This window comes from Salarias fasciatus, chromosome 19, assembly GCF_902148845.1.
Source record: "Salarias fasciatus chromosome 19, fSalaFa1.1, whole genome shotgun sequence".
Taxonomy (NCBI): Eukaryota; Metazoa; Chordata; class Actinopteri; order Blenniiformes; family Blenniidae; genus Salarias; species Salarias fasciatus.
The window spans coordinates 16,620,238-16,640,589 of NC_043763.1; the positions used below are offsets into that span (position 1 = coordinate 16,620,238).

The following is a 20,352-nucleotide window of genomic DNA, read 5'->3' on the forward strand; positions in this document are numbered from 1 at the left end:
GGGATGTTTGCGGAAAGGGAGGGTGGTTATAATCTAAGAGGAGACTTGAATTATAAAAAACCAAAAGTTCGAACTACACTGAAAAGTATGTGCATGTCAAGCTGTGGAGTGGCTCTGTGGAACAGTCTGGAGACAGAAATAAAACAAAGTAGCAACATAAATCTGTTTAAAAAAAAGTACAAAAAAATATTTCTTAATAAGTATATGGAGGAGGAAGTCTGGAACTCTGTATGATGATAACAAATGGTGTTGAGTATTATACATATAGTGGAAATTGATATATTGCTGTTATACTGTAGTTATAATTATTCTGTTATATAGTATATATTTATGGGGATAACTATATGGTATGTGTGGGTATATATTATGTATTTATAGGGATATCTGCACGGTATATGTATACATATATTATGTGATGTCCTATGATGTATGATTTTAAAACTTGTTAATAGTTAAAAAGGGGTAGGAATCTCTAAAAAGTTTTTACTTCTTCCTACTCCTTTTTTCGAACTATGATGTTATGTTGGGGTTTTTTTGTTTGTTTGTTTGTTTGTTTGTTTGTTTTCTTTTTTCTTTGATTTGCATTAACTTTCCTTTTTATCTTTTTTTTCTTTCACTTTATACATGTTCGAAAAATAAATACATTCATTCATTCATTCATTCATTCGTTCATTCATTGGTATTCATGGATTCAGTTGAAAAAGATATGTCAAGAACTAATGATGATTATATGTGGCTCGATTGTGAATAAAATGTCTGAAAGCAGAGGGAAGACCAAAAAAACATTCTAAAATGGTTTTTTTTAAATCAAATTGGAGAGGAATGCTCAAAGGTGATATGGATTATAAATCTGATCACATGAAAGCTGAATGAGAATTCGTAGACACAAAATGAACAATCCCATAAAAATGTCTGCTGAGTGGTGAACTAATGTGTTTGAAAACAGTTCGGATTGTTTGAGGTATTGAAAAAAGTCATCCCAAAACACTCTCTGACAAACAGTTCTTATAAAGACTAGTGCTGCTTGAACAGGTTCAAGTCTGAGGTACAGAACATTATTAATCATTCATTTCAGATATGTCCAAAACACACACAAAACACACATCTGCAAGGAGAGAATAAAGTCATCTGTGCAAACTCAATGTATCTGTACAATCTCATACACACAAATACATACACAGTTCCACAACATACTGTATGTTTAATTGACCATGCCTGCAAATTTGGCCAAGTACTTTATCTGGGATTTTGTGCAGGAATTTTTCATTCCGCTAGTTGCTGCAAGTGTTTTGTGCATGACCTCCTGCCTCCTGGGCACAAGTTGTATCTGTGAGAGACTGCAGTCGAGAAGAGAAGAACAGCCTCACTATGTTTACTACTGAGTGCTGCTGCTGCTGCTACTCGATGATAAAACAAGTGTGTGTCCTCATCTTTGTTGATGTAGGGACTGTCCCAGCTCTTTGTATTCTGTCTCAAGAGGAGCAAAGATTTCACGCACGTCTTTCAGTTGTTGCTGTATTTCCACTGTTGTCCACTGGATAGTGCTGCACTCAAAGACAGATAATGCCAGTGGATTCCATTCTCTCAAAGCAAAAGGGAATGATTGCACAGCCTGTGACACTGATCAATTAAATCATCAAATGATGAGAGCAAGGATTAAAATTTAAACATTTTTGTTATACTTCTCAAATTTCAAAAAATTGGTACAATCAGGGAAAAGAAATTCCAAAACCTTGGTCTAAATTATTTTGTTTAAAAGCTTCATATACAAACTCGTTAGTATGTGTTTCCAAATGGCACAGGTACTTGCATACTGCTATTCATTTCATTAATTTAGAACCTTTTCTGAATAATCTAAATATCGTAATTGATTTTCTGAGGGAAAAAAAGAACAGAACATTAAAAAAAAAAATCATGTTTATGGTCAGAGGTTCAATCATTGCATGCAAATATATATTCATTCAAATGTCAACACATTATGAATTTGAATTAAAACTGGGACATGGGCCTAATTCAGCCAGAAGACTGTAAAATTGAGGGTTATCATAACCCTGGAAACACATTTCAGTTTTTAGGTGCTGTGACGTTCATCCATGTAAGAGTTGTCAGTTGAGTTTAAAATCTGACCTTACCAAAATTAAAAGAAAGGTTTGTTTTGTTTATTATTGTGTTTTTTAAATGCAGTAGTGGTCATACTGGCTCATTCTTTACCCTAGCCACCACTACCACAACTACCTCTCTGTGTGAAGCACTAAACCCAAAACGTTACCAGCAGACTGATTACTAAATATAAGATACAGTACATCTAAAGCGGATTTGCAATCTCTCAAAACATTGGTTGAAGTTAGGATTTCATCGACCCCACACCCCCCCACCCCCCCACCCCCCCCAAAAAAAATAAAGGTTTTTAAATCATTAATTTTAAGAGCACACTCATTGACCCTGTTATAGCATTGGTAATTTCAATAATTTAATTTAATGAAATTGCATCTCAAACATTTAGTTTTATGTTTTAATTCTATTCTACCCACTCACTGTAGAAGTAATTTTTGTTATTAATTAGAGAAACAACAATCAATCAATCAATCATAGTTTACACAGCACTTTTTAGAGAATATACACCAAATCACATCACATATCACAAATGAAAGCAAAAAAGTAATATTTCTGGAAACACAAAACTGCACAGATGGTCTATAGGTGTCATTGCATGTGCATGCATATACAAAGGAAAAGAAGAAGAAAAAAACATTGGCACGTGCATACATTCAGACACGTGGTGTGTTTTGCATGTGTAATCTCTTCCCCGATCTGGATACTGAAGGGGGTGTGTCCGCATACAGTACCAGAAAAAAAAAAAAAAAAGAAAAAATCACGTGTTGGCTCCAGTATTTCTCTCCACCCGTCAAACAGCGCTCCACCGCGGTGTACGGCTTTATGGCAAAAATAGCGGCCCCTCCGGACGAAACCATTCACTTCAGAGGGTCCATACATGACAAAATATGGCTTGAATGTCTCTAAAATTCCATTATTTTGGAATAGAGAATACGTGTTAAAACAAAAGCTAGTAGTAGCTGATTTCTTACCAAAGACGATTTGATGTTGCTCAGGGAAGTGTTTATAGCCCTCCCCCCTTTTGTTGACTGACAGTGGTCCCTCCCAATAGTATTGAAGGCTAACCTGAAAAAAAAAACGGTTTGTTTTCACTGAGAGGAGGAAGCGTCGCTGTGACTCCGCCGCAGCAATCCACTTTTACAACGGTTTGCTTTTTATTTGACGCCTGGTTGGTGTCCCAACAACAGCTTTGTTTAGCTCGCCATGGCTCTGTGCGCGGGTGTCGGAGCCATGGCTTTGCCCAGCGAGCTTATCGTCCACATATTCTCCTTTCTGTCCGACCGAGACAAGCTCCGGGCCTCGGCTGTGTGTTCTCGGTGGAGGGAGTGTCTGTTCTACCCCGCGCTGTGGGCCGAGCTCAAACTGCGGATAGGCGGCGGATCTACCTCCGATGAGACCCCGAAGCTTGAGTTCCTCATGCGGAAGTTTGGCTCGTTCGTGCGGGAGTTGCAACTGGAAGTCGCACCGGTGGAGGGCAACCTCGGCGCCCTGAACAACGACCCGTCGTCCGCCAGGATGGATCAGCCTCCCGGTCCCGACAGCGACCCGCAGCTTTCGGAGCGATGGAGGGACGCCATGGCTACCTACTTGGACCAGGTGTTGTGCGTGTTCTCCAGCATAAAAAACAACAGGTAGTGAGAATTTTGCAACTGCTACATGCCTTTTGTGTGTTTTCGTATTTATTTAGTTTCCTAACTCGGCGTGACACGTTCTCTTGTTGCTGATTATTCAGCTTGTGTAGTGCGTCGCAGTGAGCTAGCCACTAGCTAGCTTACTTAGCTACAAACAAACCAGGCATTAGGAGTTACGTAATCGTGTCACGTCTTTGCGGCGAAGCTTACAGCGTGTATCCATCTTCATTGAATAGTACACTATTGCTTTGTTTGACATCTAGGCGATGTTTGCTCGAGGTGATCTTCGGGGTCAAGCCAAACAAACGCTGGTCGGCGTTTTCTTTTGTTGCCGCCCTCTATTTTCCATGTTACATTACTCTGACCATGCCAGCTGGTACAATGCAGCGCTGCTGCTGGCTACAGAACGCTTTGTTGGCCCTGACTTGCTGATATCAGCACTGACACACACACACATATATACAGTTTATGTGGCGTTATATTTAGCTCTGGTATGCTTTTGCACGCTGTTGGATATGTGAGCAGCATACATTAAATATGACCACTCTGGTAATGTATGCTATAGGGCCTGCAGTTCTTAAAATAAGAGGAACCGTCTGTCTATCAGTCTGAAAATGTCACCTTCTACAAATTTCTCCGTTCTCTGCTGTGCTTTGTTGTATTGGAATGCGTACCTCTCGTTGAGAGTGTTCCTGTCTCACTGCTGTTAAATTCTGTTCTGTTACGTCAGTTCTTCTGGTCAAACATCTTTACCGGTTTCCCAGTCCATACAGCACATTATGACAATATTAGACAAACCTAATTGGGCTTAATGGTTAATGTGTTTCTATCAAGCAGGATGCAAGTGAACCAAACCAACCATCCACAGTAAAATGATCAAAAATGTATTTTTCCCTAGTTGGTTGAAGCTTTCATGCTTCAAGCTGAAATCAAAATCAATAAAAAAGAGATAATCATGATAATGGATTCTTAAACAGAATTCACGACTGAAATTGTCGAGTACAGTGTTTCCTATAGTATTACAGCCACAAGTTGTTACAATTGTAGATGGTGTCAGTCCAAGTTGATAGTAAGAGCAGATAAGCCATCAATTTCTGTTCTGTGTGATCAGTTGATGTGAAGCGATCATTTCAGTCAGTGGTAGGATTAGCTGCTGATCCTCAGCTCTCTGTAAACATACCTTTAAACAAAATATCCCATTCCTTTTCATCTTGACCTTGGCTGAGGGACATAGATCTAAATCCCAAAAGCAGAAGGAACGTGTAAATACTGTCGGTTTGTGGTGCAAATTACAATAACTGGTAATCTCTATAAAACTTTGGTTCTAAATAGACGTGTACTTACTCTGAGGACATTCAAAGACGGAGAATGGTTGGTGTTTATATGATGACTGAAACAATTGGTGTTCTCTACTTTTCTGGCAAAGTCAGATTTCATGAAAACAAACTTGAAGGGACAGTTTGTGCTTTCCTGCTCACAAACTCTGATGCATGCCTTCATGTACTGGAACAGAAAGGAAACTGGTGATGCAGATGAAGACGTTCTTATTTAAAGACAAATTCACAAAATGGAATGTGGGACAAATTGTAGAGCGGCACTGCATTTTCTTTTTTTTTCTCCCACTTGATGTCACATGTCGCTTCCACATTCATTTTGTACGAGGTAGTCACAGCAGCAGTTTGATATGCACTCCTTACACACTCATGAGCAATAGAGAATTTACACTTGTTAAAAAAAACACATCTGAAAACGGTTTCCTCACGAAGTTAGCAGCACTGTCTGTGTATCACACCTCCCTCAGAGACTGTACTGCTGCTGTCACCTGAGTGAGAGGTACATCCAAATTTATTTGTGTATAACTGAGTTTTGCAGTTGCTTTATCTTATTTATTTTGCGGTCATGAAAAATGATAGTTTGTCTCCATTCCTTCAATGAAAGAAAACAATCAGACATTTGCTGTTGTGTATGCGCAAAGAGAACATGCGGTACTCCTTTTTTATACAGGAAGTGGTTGTACTGCATGTAAGCGCACTACCTGGTGAGTGGGTCTTTGTTTTTGAGACACAGCCATGTGTGCAGTTCATCTTTTACGACCATTTCTGCTCTAAGGAACCTTCCACATACTATACTGCTGGTCCAATTGTTAGACAAGCCCCCATTTTGCAAGACTCATATTTGGAAAAAGGTTTTGCAAACATAAACAAATATAGTTTCATGAAAACATGGATTCTATTTTCTGCTAATAAAATTGAAAACAAGCAACTGTAAGATTTTCAAATACAGATTGCATGCATGCTTCCCAGATGTTTTCATGTTGTCGTCTTCAATGAACTCAGTCTTTTCCTCACAAAAGTCACCTGCCTTTCTGCATTTGAGATGACAGCATTTTAAAATCCTTCAAACAGCACCTCTACCTGCTTGTCATTCCCCAGTATGATCACCAAGTCATTGTTCACTGTGAGCACCCGTTGACTAGCTCAGTTAGTTCCTCTCATTCTTGCACGTGTTAATCTTTCTGAGGTCTCTGAGTTTATGATGCAGAACTTGTCACATTGAGAGCTAGATATAAGGCAATGACTGAAGGACAACTCCACTTTTTCAGGCCGACTGTTCAGAACAATACACTACATCATCCACAGCTACAACACTTCTCTTTTGGGAAAAGGTTTTCATTATTTGGAGATACTAGGAGAGCGAACTTGAGAAATTAGACCATCTGAAAAGCACACAAATGCAGCTTCAGCCTTCAGTCGACATGGTATGACAACAAAGTTAAGGTTAAGTATTTATGCACTGGATAGAATAAATAAGAATTTACGTAGTTAAAAAGAAACATGAAGGTCTCTCATTATTAAAGGTCTAATACAGGATTTTCTCGAAAAGACGAAGCCAAACGTCTGTTACTCACTTTTTGAACAACGCGCATGCGCCAGACCATCCGCCCGGCTCTCCTCTTCTCCGGACGTGCACGGCTCTGTTTACAGTTTCTGCGATCGACCTTGCTCATACATAAAGCTTGTTTTCCGAAACAGTTTCAGTTTCATTATGTCAGAGTCGCCATCGGTAAGTACTAGCTCAGAAGCTCACCGGCTACATAAACACTCTGAATGCGCATGCGCAAAAGGGAGAAGCTTATTGGGCGCAAGCACGTGGAACCGCCTTACAAAACCAGCTCGTCGGAACGATTGACAAACGGACCCACCAATTATTTAGGTGATCCACCCGGAAATCAAAATCCTGTATTATACCTTTAATGTCTGCTTACATAGTGTTATTTTACAGTCTTTGTTGGTGTTGGTTCAACATTGACAACAATAGATATTAGAGCCACAAATCAGATGAGACCACTTCTCTTGTAAACAGGTGATCTATAATCTTTGGGACATAAAATAAATATACAAGAGTTATTGGACTGGGTGCACAGTGACCCCTGTGCTCACCTTGACTGCATCAACTTTTGTTTGGCATACAGTCTGCCGCTTGATCCTCTGCTGCCATTCTATTTTAGGTGCCTGGATTTAAAGGGCTTGAGACAGCAGTGCAGTGAAGTGCATGGCTGTCATAATTCTGTGCACAGTAGAAGGCGACTCGGCAATATACAGAACGGGGGCCAAATTAGATTGCTTAGAGTGGCTGTCTCAGTTGCTGGGCACATTTTCTAAATAGTTCCAATTAGTAATACTTATGCTGTCACTTCGGCATGGGTTTTCTGAGTGTCCCTTATATGCTGTTTGGGATTAAACCATCCGCACAACCTTTGCATTAATGGCATGGACACATGGTGACAGAATGTGCTGCACACCCTTCAGATAATTTACAGTGTTGTAGATAGTGTTAGCTCAGGTGAGATGAGAGGCAGATATGGTACACAGGTGATTCGAGAATGTCCGAGCTCACTCAGGTTTTCCCGTCACGGGTTTGTGTTCATTGATTTGCTATTGTTTCCTCTCTAACACGACTCCCTTTCTCTCTGACTCTCTAGAAACCTGCAGAAGCTGAGTCTTTATGGAGACACCTTTATTCTCCAGCAAGAAGGACTATTAGACAGCTCCAACCTGCACCAAATCCACCAAGGGGACAAAAAGATCAATGAGTAAGCTTCAGCACCCAAGAATGTGTTTTTTGTTTGTTTATATTTTTCCATGTAACAGGAATGGTTGTATAAAACTGCACCACGTCGGCCACTTGTATTATAAAGTAGACACTTTTCATAAAGGAGTAGAGCAGAGATGCAACAAAATACTTTAAATCATCTGCAAACATTGATGTTTGCTGCTGTGTGTGGGCGTGAATGAGCACTATTTACTACATAACACTACTGCAAATGGCGTGATGCTTGGAGTCTTTGCCTGGCCATTCATGTACAAAATGCTGTGGCATCATCCAGTTAGAGCATACAGCACCGTGCTTCATGAAGGTTTGCATGTGGATGATAATCAGAATGTGTAGTGGCAAGAATCTCTGTCATCTGATGCATTACAGCAGTACAGCAGTTATGAGTCATCATATTTCATCATACTGTGAGCACTGGTTCACCCCATTTTCCAGGGATCCTGATGATAACAGAACAAGGAAATCCCACTTGATCACCATGCCTTCTTTAGATTCACCGATAAAATCGCCTCTTTCCCCCAGGGCTTCTTGCTTTAAAGTACTGCAGATCCTTTTCCCCATGTCCTGTCATATGATTTCCTGTTCAGCTGGTTCCTTTTATGAGCGCTTGAACCTAATAAAGTAATTTGTCAATGTCACAAGTTTCAATTTCAGGGCAGCTTAAAGAAGACACCATTATGTGTGTTTCATGATGGTATAGATTATTACTGTTGCACTGCTGTAGAGATACCTGCTGTGGTGCATATTCATTCTATTGTTGTGATGGCATAAAGAAATTGTATTTTTCTGAGCTTTGCATTGGCTATATGATATTTAAAGTGTACTTACCCTGCCTCTCTGCTCTCAACAGAATCCAGCAGCTGTTCATGGAGCTGCTGTCGAACAGCAGGCAGCTCAAGTGGTTGTCCTGTAGTTTTATGCTGGGACTGGTCACCCCTTGTTCTTTAGCCTGTCTGTCAAACCCTTCTGCTGAGAGTCTGCAACACCTCAGTTTACTGGACCACCAGCTAGGTTGGTATTTTATCACTCCGTCATGTTTTGACTGAATAAGACGGTAAGCTGACTGTGTTGTAACCTTTTCTCTCAGGCCCTCTCATCTCACCATCGGAGCTGGATCGCCTCTCCAACCTGCACTCTCTGGCTCTGGATTTCTCAGACTTGACATCCGAGTTGTGTGGCCTGCTGGCTTCTCCACGCCGAACGCCGCTGCACCGCCTCTCCCTGCTGCTCAACGGTGCTGCGCTGGAGTTCAAAGCATTAGAGGGGACAGCTACAGAGGATGACTGGAAGGCTCTGGTAAACAGCCTATGATTGCTTTTTTTGTTTGCTGTTTGGTACTAGATGGCTCTTGAAATGCTGTTTTTATGTGGCTTTTTGAATATTTCTCAATATTTCTTGAATAATCACAACTTTGAGTCACCTTTGCCGAAGATTTTGCCCTCCTCTCCATAAGTCAAGTTTCCCCAATGCTCTTCAGGTACGCGTGAGTGCCAACTTGCGAGTATACATCATGGCCCTGGAGGTGGACAGCTCCGAGCTCCTCAGGTTCCTGAAGCCGAGCCTTCCCCTGGAGCGTCTTCATCTCGACAGCTACAGCACACTTGTGACCGACGCCACACTGGAGCTCATCTCTCAGCAGTACAACAAAACGCTGACGCACTTCCTGCTCCTTAGAGATGGCCACGACTTTCCTGACCTCAACGTCAACCGCAATGAGGACCCGTTGGTTCTGTTGGCATGGAGATGCACTCAGCTGGCTGTACTGGTGATACACGGTGAGTTAAGCTTGTTGTTTTGTCCAGTTTTTAGCACAAATTAGACAAGGCCTGCTGGACCAGGTTTGGAAAACAATGGCGTACGCATTGGGATTGATTCGTTTCCTTTCTCCCTGCAGGTTACACTGTGTGGTCCCATAACTTGGTGGCTATCTCTCGACTGCGAGGCTCCAGCCTCCGTGTCCTGACCGTCTCTGAGGAGAGCATCGACTTCGACCCAGACCAGTCGGTGTACGTGGAGGGCGACCCAGTCCACAACTTGGTCAAGGAGGTCTCTCTGGGCCTCGGCCGCGTCTGGCACCCCTGCCTGGATTCCAGTCTGGTGTTGTCTGAACCTACCCAGCACTTCCATCGTGAGCTGCACGCCTTCAGCATGGGCATGTAGATCAGGGCCAGCAAACCCATCACATCACAGCCAATAACCAGTTCAGGCCAGGTCAGGCCAGATGTGTAAATCCCAGGTCAGGTTAGGCCTGTGAATGAGGCCGACGAGCAGATAGGTTTTATTCAATCTGCTGAAATGGGTCATCAATGGTGTTGTCTGGTCTGATCTGGTCCATTCTGGTCTGGTCCTCTGACCTACAAATATTCAGAGCTCTCTCCTTCACCTTAATAACCTCCAGAGCCTCTGTATAAATGTACGCTTGAGTTGTTTCCTGTTTTGTTTTTTTCTTTCTTTATTTTTTTTTCTCCATTCGATTGTTTTCCATCTCTCCCTGCTTTGTGTATAATGTATTTTTTTTTTTTTCCTTCCTACGTGGTGTTTCCCTCGCCTGTATAGGCTTTATGTGTATTTAAAATCCAGATATATTATTATCCTGCTCACAGCTAGAACAGGACAGGCAGGCAGATTGAGTGATGGACTAGTGGGATTTGCGAGACGATGTGTGTTCAGACACAAGCTATTAGCTTTAGTTGCAACAGGTTATTTAGTTTTGTTTTTTTAAACATTTGTTCTGTGTTGGCGTGTCAGCCTGCTCCACTCTTGCAAAAGCTGGAGTACGTTGGGTAACCGATCACTGAATTCCTCAGTAACACATCCATAGTTGCTGCTTTCGTTGCTCTGAAAGAGCGCCTTGTGCACTTGTCCACTCGTTGGCAAGCCTTTTACCAGCAGGGTGGGAATTTCCACTGTATGATGGCTGACCGTGGCTGGTGCCAATCAGTTTTTAATGCAGTTTAAAGCAACAGTCAGATCAGCATCTCTTTGACCTGAGGTCCGGTAAAGAGCGTGGCTTCTCGAAGCCAAAGGATTTCACTGAGGTTCCAGTTGCTCGGTACTTGTATCGCTATGTGGTCTGCAAAGATCCCAAAACTTATCTAGTGAGAGAAACAGGATGACATACGACAATAAGGTTTTCTTGGTGACTCATCAGATCACATAGTTGAATATTTCCATGTCTATTGTCAAATAACCGGACTGCATTTAGAATTTCAAGCACCTCAAAGCATCTTACCAAAGGTGTTGTGGAGAATATTGTTACATACTCATAGCCAACATTCCCCACCTGGCTCGCTTGGTTGACTTTTTCTTGGGGGGGGGGACGTAACCAGTCATGTAAGCGGGAAGCCTCGTCTTCCAACTGACATTTTGAGCCAAACTCGTCAAAATCTGCATTCAATCCATCACAGCGGAATGCAAAGTGACTGTGTTCGGCTGTTTTGATACTCTTGATGTGTATTTCTTCCTCTCCGACTATTATCCACAGCACTTTTGTGTGAAAGTCGTGTCGTTTTGTCTAAGTTTTCTTATTGCATGCTAACGTGAAGGCATCAGTAGAGAAAGTGACACCAAATGAGAGGGAGTAGATGGAGCGTGCGCCACATCAAAGATGATGCAGTCATCATCTAATAGGCTTGTATAAAAAGGAACGGAAAAGAGTTTCATTATGGATAATGCCATATTTGGGGTTCATGTGTTTTGAAAAATCTTTGCAACTGTTTCCAAACTTGAGGTCATGCAAAGACATTGAAGACCATCCCTGGGGTGAGGCAGTTCTGTCGGCAGGATCCAGTTTTTCTCGTCCAAATGTGATTACAGTTAAGAAATGAGAAAAGAGCGCACTGAATGTAAACTCATCTCACACTTCTCCTCCTGTTGGCCGGTTGCTTAGCCTTTTTTCTTCAAAGGGAACAGTATAGCTGGATTCACCACAAGAGTGTCAGCAGATGCATCTCTTGCCAGGGCTGAGAGGGGAGGGGTATACAACATTGTAGTATCAACTGATAGCCAGAGCAGTGCATGTCTTTCTTTTCTTTTTCTTTTTCTTTTTCTTTTTTTGATTCCCCCTTGAGAAATATTATCTACAGCACAACAAGATTCTGGGTATCATGTTGAATGGTTCTTCTCTGTCAGTCTCAGGTAGGCTTTTACCATCACTCTTACCAGGACCGTGATGGTGGTGTTGCATCAGGTGTGCAAAACAATCATTTAAGTATGGGACATGGTTTTGTTGTTTTTCTTGTGTTATTTTTTTAAGGTTCCTCTTGAGTCACAGTTGCCTTTGAAACAGCCCCCTTGTTTTCTGGATGAGGTTGTCTTCGTTGATGTTTGTCTTGCCATCTTAGAAACCCTCGCTTACCCCCTCAGTTAGAGGGTTTGCAAACCTAATCATACATTTGTTTTCAAAGATTAAGGTTGTTCAAGACTAAAGAAAGATGGCAAGGCTGAGCTGCTCATTGCACGTGTTTTATATCTTTAGATGTTGTGAGATTGGAGACCATAGAGTGGCTGGTGGGGAAACAAAATCGATGCTGTCAATAGCAGACGTGCTTATCGTCGTCGACGTGGGATCTGATGGTAGGAGGTTTTCTGACGGGTGGGAAACAATGTCTGCCTGGAACAGCAGGGTTCGTCCGACTGAGCCTGTCCCTCAATCATTTACAAATGCCAGGCTCCGTTCGAGTACCGCTGTTCTCATAAAACCAGTGAATGTCCTTCAGGCAAGCACGCCATGTTGCAAGGCGCAACCCAGGTCCTACTGGCCAAAAGCTTTATACCAATACAAGCAACGTTGCTTGATGAGTGGACCATGTGTGGTAAATGTTGCCATTGCTGAGTGGGTCTGACAGCTGGGTCTTGCAAAAGACTGAAAGAAATTAGTTGCGTTAGAGAAGTCTCTCTCCCAGACAGCGTCGGCTCCTCTGCAGTTACACTGACTGCACAGCTCGTGAAAATGGCTCTGCTAACTGTGAAGGTCCAGTTTAAAGGCCGTAGTTTACAAGGTCGTACCATCCATTTCTCTTTGATGTGGAACCAGCATCATTCAACACGCCAGCACTTTGCTCGCTTCAGAACAAATGTGTTCCTGATGAGAGGCCTGCAGTCACCGAACGTTCGCTCATCTGTTACAGGACCTGAAAAGCTTAGCCATGATAATCTCCCAAGTCCTTGGTTCATATCTCAGGATAAAAGCACTTTGGTACCAAGAGTTTCTTTTTAAAGACTGCCGTGTGTATGTATAGCGCTGTACACTCGGAGGGGACAGAAATACCAACATAACATGTTCAGACCAAACACTTGTTGGATTTTATCCCTGCTCCCCTCTTCCTCTTTTCCCTGCCGCCTCTTATAAGAGCTTGCTCTTTTTATGTGATGCATTTCACCATTCTTGAAGTTCATAGTTTGTGTAGATTTCAGGAATGAAAATCAGTGTTTATTTTAGTGGAATGTAATGTCAAATTTGATAGTCAACTCAGCTACACATATATTTTAAGAATTTTTTTTAAGCTAGTTTTTTCATCTTTAACTTCCCAGATGTTACCGATTCAACCGTAGAGGTCAGGCAAGGCTGTTTGGAGTCTAACTCCACACATGTGGCTGTGGGTTTTTGACAAGAATTTGAAGAGAAGTCTGGGTTTATCACTGAATAAATTTGAGCAAAATGAAATTCAAGAATTCACCCAATCACAAAGTGGACAACCAAATTTAAGTGAGAAAACAGAAATTTCTTTTGGTTTATTGTCAAAGAATCATAAACTAAGAGCCTTGTGTATAATATTAAAAAAAAAATTTGTCAAATTGTGCAGAAAAAACATTTGAAATACAATTTTCTCAATTTGAAAACATTTTGTAATGGAATTTTGACCAAATGGAGCAGAGCTAATTCAGAACTTGGAAACACACAATGGTGAGAGAGAGCGAAAGAGGGAGAGAGGCAGCTTTACAGGTCGAGCAGCTGTGTGGTCTGTCTGGGGAAGCTGGCTGTATTGACTGCATCTTTTTTAAACATCTAGACTTTATTTTTGTAGTCACACAGATTTTAATGTCTACAATTTAACCTTATTCTCAACTTCTAGATATTTCTCAAAATTACATTTCAGCTTTTATTTTTTTTCTGAACAGCTTGACTTCATTCTCAATTGTGCAATGTTTTTACTTCTTTCTCTATATTTAAACTTAATTTTTACAATAGAAATGTTAAAAAAAAAAAAAACAGAGACCCCCCTCCTCCTCCCGGAGCCCGGTCACTCCGTTGCATCACATAGAGACAGTGCGAGACAAAGCAGTGCCTGGTGAGGTGGCGCTGACAGGGGGATTGATAAATTGACCAGTGGAGAAGAGGAGGGGTGAAACTGACCTTTCCCTGATCCCTCTGCGTCGCCGCCAGTAGCTAAATATCGAGCCATCTCGTGCCTGAAACTTCGGGAGTCTCACTGCTTCCCAAACCCCGTAGTTGTACCACAGATGATGCAACAGTCGGCCGCTGCAAGAGTTTTAGCACTGGTCTGTTAATTTCTTGCGTGGCATGTCAGTGTTTTCTGGCGTGTTACTGACATGTGCTGTGCATACCAACGTGTGCGTGTCTGTGCGGAGGGGTGAGGTATGTTGATAGAGCATTTTCATATTCAGCAGTGCAGTCTTATTCATGTTACAGCCAGTTACAGGACGTTCTCAGGGTACAATCGGTTTTCACCAAGCAGCAGGCGGAGGATGAAACACAACAGTAGCTCAGGCCTCTAGCTTGTTCACATGAATATTGGGAGTCACTGGATCTGGTTTACTCCCTCCATGTGCTCGAAGCTGCCAAAGACCGCAGTGGAATGAACCTTTAACGTAGACACAAGTCTATGAAGTGCCCATGGATACTGACATGCAGGCTGAAGGCTGGTCTGACTCTGTTCTCCTCCACACTTCCAGCACATCACATGGGCAGACCGCCTGGACTTTTTGCGTGTGTGGGGGTTTTTTTCCTGTGAGAAATGTGTTGTCATGCGTTTATTTAGTGTGTCGCTGTTAAGGGTGAGCTGCGTCGGACGTCTCGTACAGCATTGCCAAATTCTTCCCTCTGTGTGACACTCAGGGTCTACAGCGCATGTGGCTGGGGGCTCCGCAGACCGAGGGCTGGCCCGCCCAGTGCACGTGCATTGCAGTGTAATTAAGTCTTAAAGCAAAACAGATCTGAGGTTCCTCCCCTCTTTTACCTTCATTTCCTTCGCCTGTTTCACTGTGAGGAGCAAGTGAATGTAAAAGGAGGACGTTGAGCACATCAGGGATTCGAACATTCCCGCACATGCTTCCAGAGTGTAGCTTTTAAACGAGACGGCAGCTTTCACAGCTCGAGACAAAGGCCAGCGTGTGTCGGTGTGTGTCCAGCCAAGGTTTTACTGAGAAGCGCTTAGTAATTCTGTAATGCGCTGCGCTGCTAGAGGAAAGACACGGGACATTCCAGGCCTTCAGTTTACAATATGGCTACACTGTCTGCACATACAGAGAGAGTCTATTTTTTTTTTTTGTACTCGGTTTTGGAAGGGAGTGAGAGTTACAGGTGAGCGCTGATGAGTCACACTGGAGTAGCAGCTGGTCTGAATAGAGCCGTGGTGTGATGCCATTTAGAAGTGGCTGTTCAAAGTGTGTCAGCTGCTGCTGGGGTTTCGGCGCGCTGCAGCCATTTTTGGGAGGGGACATCTTTTGTGTCCGGTACACAAAAAAAAACAAAAAAACAATCTGCCTGTGTTAAATATCAACATGAACTAAGAATAACACAGAGGTTAGAGTATATGGATGTGCGTATTTGGGAAGCACAGGCCGCAGCACATGTGCATATGGTTCCAGAATGGTCCGCGCTGTTTACTTCTACACCATGTGCGCACGGGTTTTGCAGAGTTTGTCTGTACTATACTGACTGAGTGGCACAGAGCAAGCAGAGCCTTGTTCTATTGCACCCTGCCGCCGAAGCGGCAGGTCTGAAGGTGTTGGTTGATCCGTGTTGCCAGCAGTTACTGTACACTCACGTGGTTTAGTGGCCCCTTTTTGACCTTTGTGTGCTTTGTTGTTGATTTTGTCAGCCCTCCTAATGTGCGCTCATTTGAGTAATCCTGGATGACAGCAGGACCCCCCCCCTGTGGCCTGACGAACCGCTGGATTCACAGAGCTGGCCTCTAACATGCTCCATGTCCGACGACGCAACCTCATGTTTGAACCGTTGAGAGGCTCAGGGGTTCACCTCTCCGCTCAACACTTGTGTGGAAGCTCCTCGTGCTGCTGACACGGAGTGGAGCATGAGCGAGTGTTATTTTAGTACCAAAGCAAGCAGACTGTCAAATCTGCGTCACGCTGGGATCCGTGAGCCAGGCACTCATCAGACATCACTAGTTTTCTGTCCCACTTTGATTCGAGTACAAACTCAAAGCCAACTCCAGAGTTTGTACTGTGGACTCTCAGGATGATAGCAATGTTATGGAAAGCAAATGTTAGCGTACAGTTTCAGAAAAGAGGTTGTCAGAAGATTCTGGGCCTTTCCAGCTTCCCCTAAGACAGTTTTAGGGGCCGTTTGAAGGGGTCCCATAAGGCTTCCTCTCATATTCTGAAACTCCTCATTGCAGAACACTTTCATCTTAAACAATCTGCGATTGCTTGTGTCACTTTAATGTCCTTCCCCCGCTTAAGTTCTTCCAGAAAGTCTCTCCTACCAATACACAGTGTCCAGTGCTTGTCATTTTACACCAGCTTCATCATGTAGACACCTGTCTGGGGGAACTCTGAGAAATTGGCGTCATCCTGTGTCAACGGGGCCTTTACAGCAACGTAAAACCTGAGCCTTCTCCGTTTGAAGAAGCACTTTCCCCTGATTTCTTTAGCCACCTGTGAAACAAGCACCCCGCAGTGTAACATTGCATGTGTGACCGAAAAATAAAGCATGATGGGGCCCTGTTAACATTTCTGAAAGGAAAGGGACATACATGGTATCCTCGTCATATTTTTTAAGTTTTTCATCTGAAATACTTTGGCCACAGATGGCTAAAGTTCAGGCAGGACTGAAAGAGAGAGAGCTGGACTCGAGCAGGAATGTAAGAAATCTGAGGACCATCCTAATAGGTTTCAGGAGAAAAACACTGGATGTACACTGTTCAACAGTCCGTGTAGATAGATGTGTACTCTCAGTGGGGGCGATCACAGAGCGCAAGACCATGAACAGGAGGCCACACTGAGAGGAAGTATGTACGTTCCTTTATTCAGTTACCTAAAATCATTTGTCCATCCAGTTTGTGGTAAAGGTCTCGGCACAAACGGGTTATTCAAGGGGGCTGTCATACGCCCCCTGCTCTCTGCGTCTGGAGAAGAAACCATGCTGGTGGCAGGGCCCCGTCAGTCCCTGTCAGGAGCTCTGGTGCACATTGAGATTGGGTGGAGGGCTGGACTATATCACAAACCTGACAGATCCTCATGCTCGGTGTCAGCCAGTTATCTTCATTTCGACCTGGGCTCCTGTGGCTCTGATGTTTCTGGCTGGTAAACAAAGTCTTTCTTGTGGAGTCTGGAGAGCCAAACCTCCTAATTAGCCAGGCAGGCAGGCCTGCTGCCCAGTCCAGCCTCACAACTATGCAAGAGGAATGCATATAATCCACACTCACTGCTTATTTTGTTTCAGGTTTTTTTTTTTTTCTTCTTCTTCTTCTTCTTTGGTTGGTTTTTTTAAAATCGCGATTTATTTTTCCTCACTGTCACGCAGTAGAAGTGAAGATGTGTACTAATAAGAACTTGCAATGACAATACTTTGGCCTTATGATGATTTCTGAAATCTTATTGTTTCGTTTGAAGATCTTTATTGATTCTGGTCAGCCAGCCCAGCGACAGCAGCGGTGACGGCGGGCTCACTCTTGGTCTCTGTGAGACTGGCTCGATGGCCCCAAGTTTTATCGTGGTACGAATGTTGTGCATTTGTTTAAAATCAGGACAGTTTGCAATAACAGCAGTCTTACTAGTGGCCACAAAGGGGGCACAAGCAGTGCTGACAGCGCCCGGCTGCGTCTTTAGAAAACCATAGAGGAAGAAATAGAAACTATATAAATAGATATATAAAGTTCACACAGTGCATATTTGTATAGGTCTCAACAATGCATTATCGTGGTATACTCTTATGCAACACATGTCCGGGTTCAATTTCTGAACATGAAGTATAAAATGAAATCACACAGACTTTGTAAATCAGAAGCTATGATGTTGTGTGTTTTTTGCAAAAAAGAAAAAATGGTTCTACCATCCTCAATGTTGAATATTCTGAGCATAATGTTCCTGTGTGAGTGTATTTGGTAAAGTGAGCACATAGCACTGGGTTTTATCTTCTTTTTGTAAGCAGGGAAGCAGAATGTACCCCCAAGCACAGCTGGATAGACTTCAAATGCACCCAACTTCAAAACGCTGCCTTCCAACTCGATTCCGTTGTGCAATCTTGTTACAAATAAAACATGGTGCGGTTCCAAATACACCCTAATGAAGAATCGGTTTCTCAACAGGATGGATTATGAACTTAAACCCAAGCAAAGCAAAACTCCACCCTGAATACTCCCCATTGTGCCCATGTGTAAATGCACTTTTATTGAGGATGTGGCCGTCCAGCAGTGAATTTCACATCTGAAATCATTGTAGGAAGCTGCTCCTTGAAATCTTCCCAGCTGTGATTTTTTGGGGGCCAGTCTGTATGGAACAAGTCCTCTATACCAGCCCAACGGACAGATTCAATGAAGAACAGTGTTGAGCCATGGTGTTGTTATGGAGAAACGGGAGGGCAGTGCACAACATGCACATTGGGAAAAAAACCAACCCTCTTCACTGAGATGATAGCGTCCACCTGAGGGGGTCAACCTGCCGAATGTTGATTTGAAATAATGTTGAATGAATGCTTCTCTTCTTTTAGTCAGTGAATAAAAACTTGAAAAAGCCACCTGCCTCAATCGTCTGTTTTTACTTTCTAAATTTGGTTTTATTATGGGATTTACGCACACAAACACAGTTTGTGTTGTGTTATAAGTTTATTAAAGTTTTATTTTATCTGATGCCTGGCATGGTTTGAGTCTTTCAGCAGAACAAACCTAATACAAAGACCTATTATGGTGATGCTTTAGGGACACAACAATTTTAAAGAACTCTTTTTGAAAACTCAAAAGAAGCAGCAAATGATCGACGCAATGAATGACACAATGTCCAACTCATGCTGGAAACAGAAATCCTGTTTGTCACAACATGAACTTTAATCGGTTATTATTTAACCTTTTTATGCTTCACAGACCAGCCATTTTCCTCAGATTTCACACATATTCTATAACTCCCAAAACAGCCCTGACCCGTTAATAAAATATTTTAAAACCTACTCCTTTACATTCTAGAAAAATAGAAATATGTTAATTTGTAATTAAAAAAAAGATTGAATGTAATTTATTAAAATGATACTTCTTTCTCAAATTATACAAAAGAAAAACTGAATGACTAATTTCTCACTGGATGTCTTAATTAAGCTTTCACAGTCCTGATGTCTCATCCCCATCACTACATGGCATTGGTGTACTGAAAATAAGTGTTTTTATCAGAAAGGAAAAACCTGGAAACTTGATTTTTATGGCTTTCATTGAACTCGCTTTGTGATTCAGGCCCCTGCTGTGTTTATCAACTATTCAAACAGTACGGCGCTTCTTGTACAAGCAGAGCACGCACGCACGCACACACACACATACACACACACACACACCCACACACACGCACACACACACATACACACACACCCACACCGCTCCCTTTCTTACTTGGTGAGTCCTTGTATTTGAGGTCATAACAACAATGGGCATTTGATCAGTAAAAAAAAAAAACTGGAATTCTCCAGCCTTGACTTTAAACATCTTTCCAAAATATTACAACATCATATCTCACCACCTGTTCCTCCTCCCATCTTTCTGGAACATTTCTGCAATGTGGCAGTTGTCTTCAGCAATCAGTATTATCTACAAAGAAACATTCGGAGGGCACACATCCTGTCTGCTTAGTCTGCAAATAAGATAAGGAATAACTCGCCAGCCAAGGTCCTGATAGTTGCATATCACCCTGTTCATACAAGAAAGATACACAACAACCTGCAAATGTTTGAATGTTACACAAACTATTCTCATTGGATTGAACTGTTTTTGAACAAAATGTCTTGTAATGAAGCCAAACCACATTATGCTCTAATTTCAGTAATAAAAATCTTAATTACCGTACACAGACAGAAGAAGAAGAAACACTGCACTCTGTGAACTGAGACTTCACTGGCATACTTTCTACTGACTCGTACACAGTCAGCCTCAGTGACCAATGGAATGCACTGAGTCACTTCAGGCTAAAAACAAAGAGCGTGTAGACAGTTTTTCAGCCTGAAGGGAAATTAAAGTGGTTTTTAAAATGACTTTAATGTGGGTTTGACATTCATATTTACGCCTTTAATCTCAAGTAGAGAAAGAGGGAAAAG

General features: G+C 42.4%; 1 protein-coding gene across 1 annotated transcript; it reads left to right on the top strand.

Moving 5' to 3' along the window:
- The first annotated feature begins 3,219 nt into the window (after positions 1-3,219).
- Positions 3,220-18,798, top strand: LOC115406490 (F-box only protein 33-like). The gene is made up of 6 exons (XM_030116565.1): positions 3,220-3,746; positions 7,729-7,839; positions 8,710-8,870; positions 8,947-9,155; positions 9,337-9,634; positions 9,754-18,798. Exons 1-6 carry the CDS (start codon positions 3,319-3,321, stop codon positions 10,017-10,019), a joined length of 1,473 nt encoding a protein of 490 aa, XP_029972425.1. The 5' UTR covers positions 3,220-3,318; the 3' UTR covers positions 10,020-18,798.
- The last annotated feature ends 1,554 nt before the right edge of the window (positions 18,799-20,352 follow it).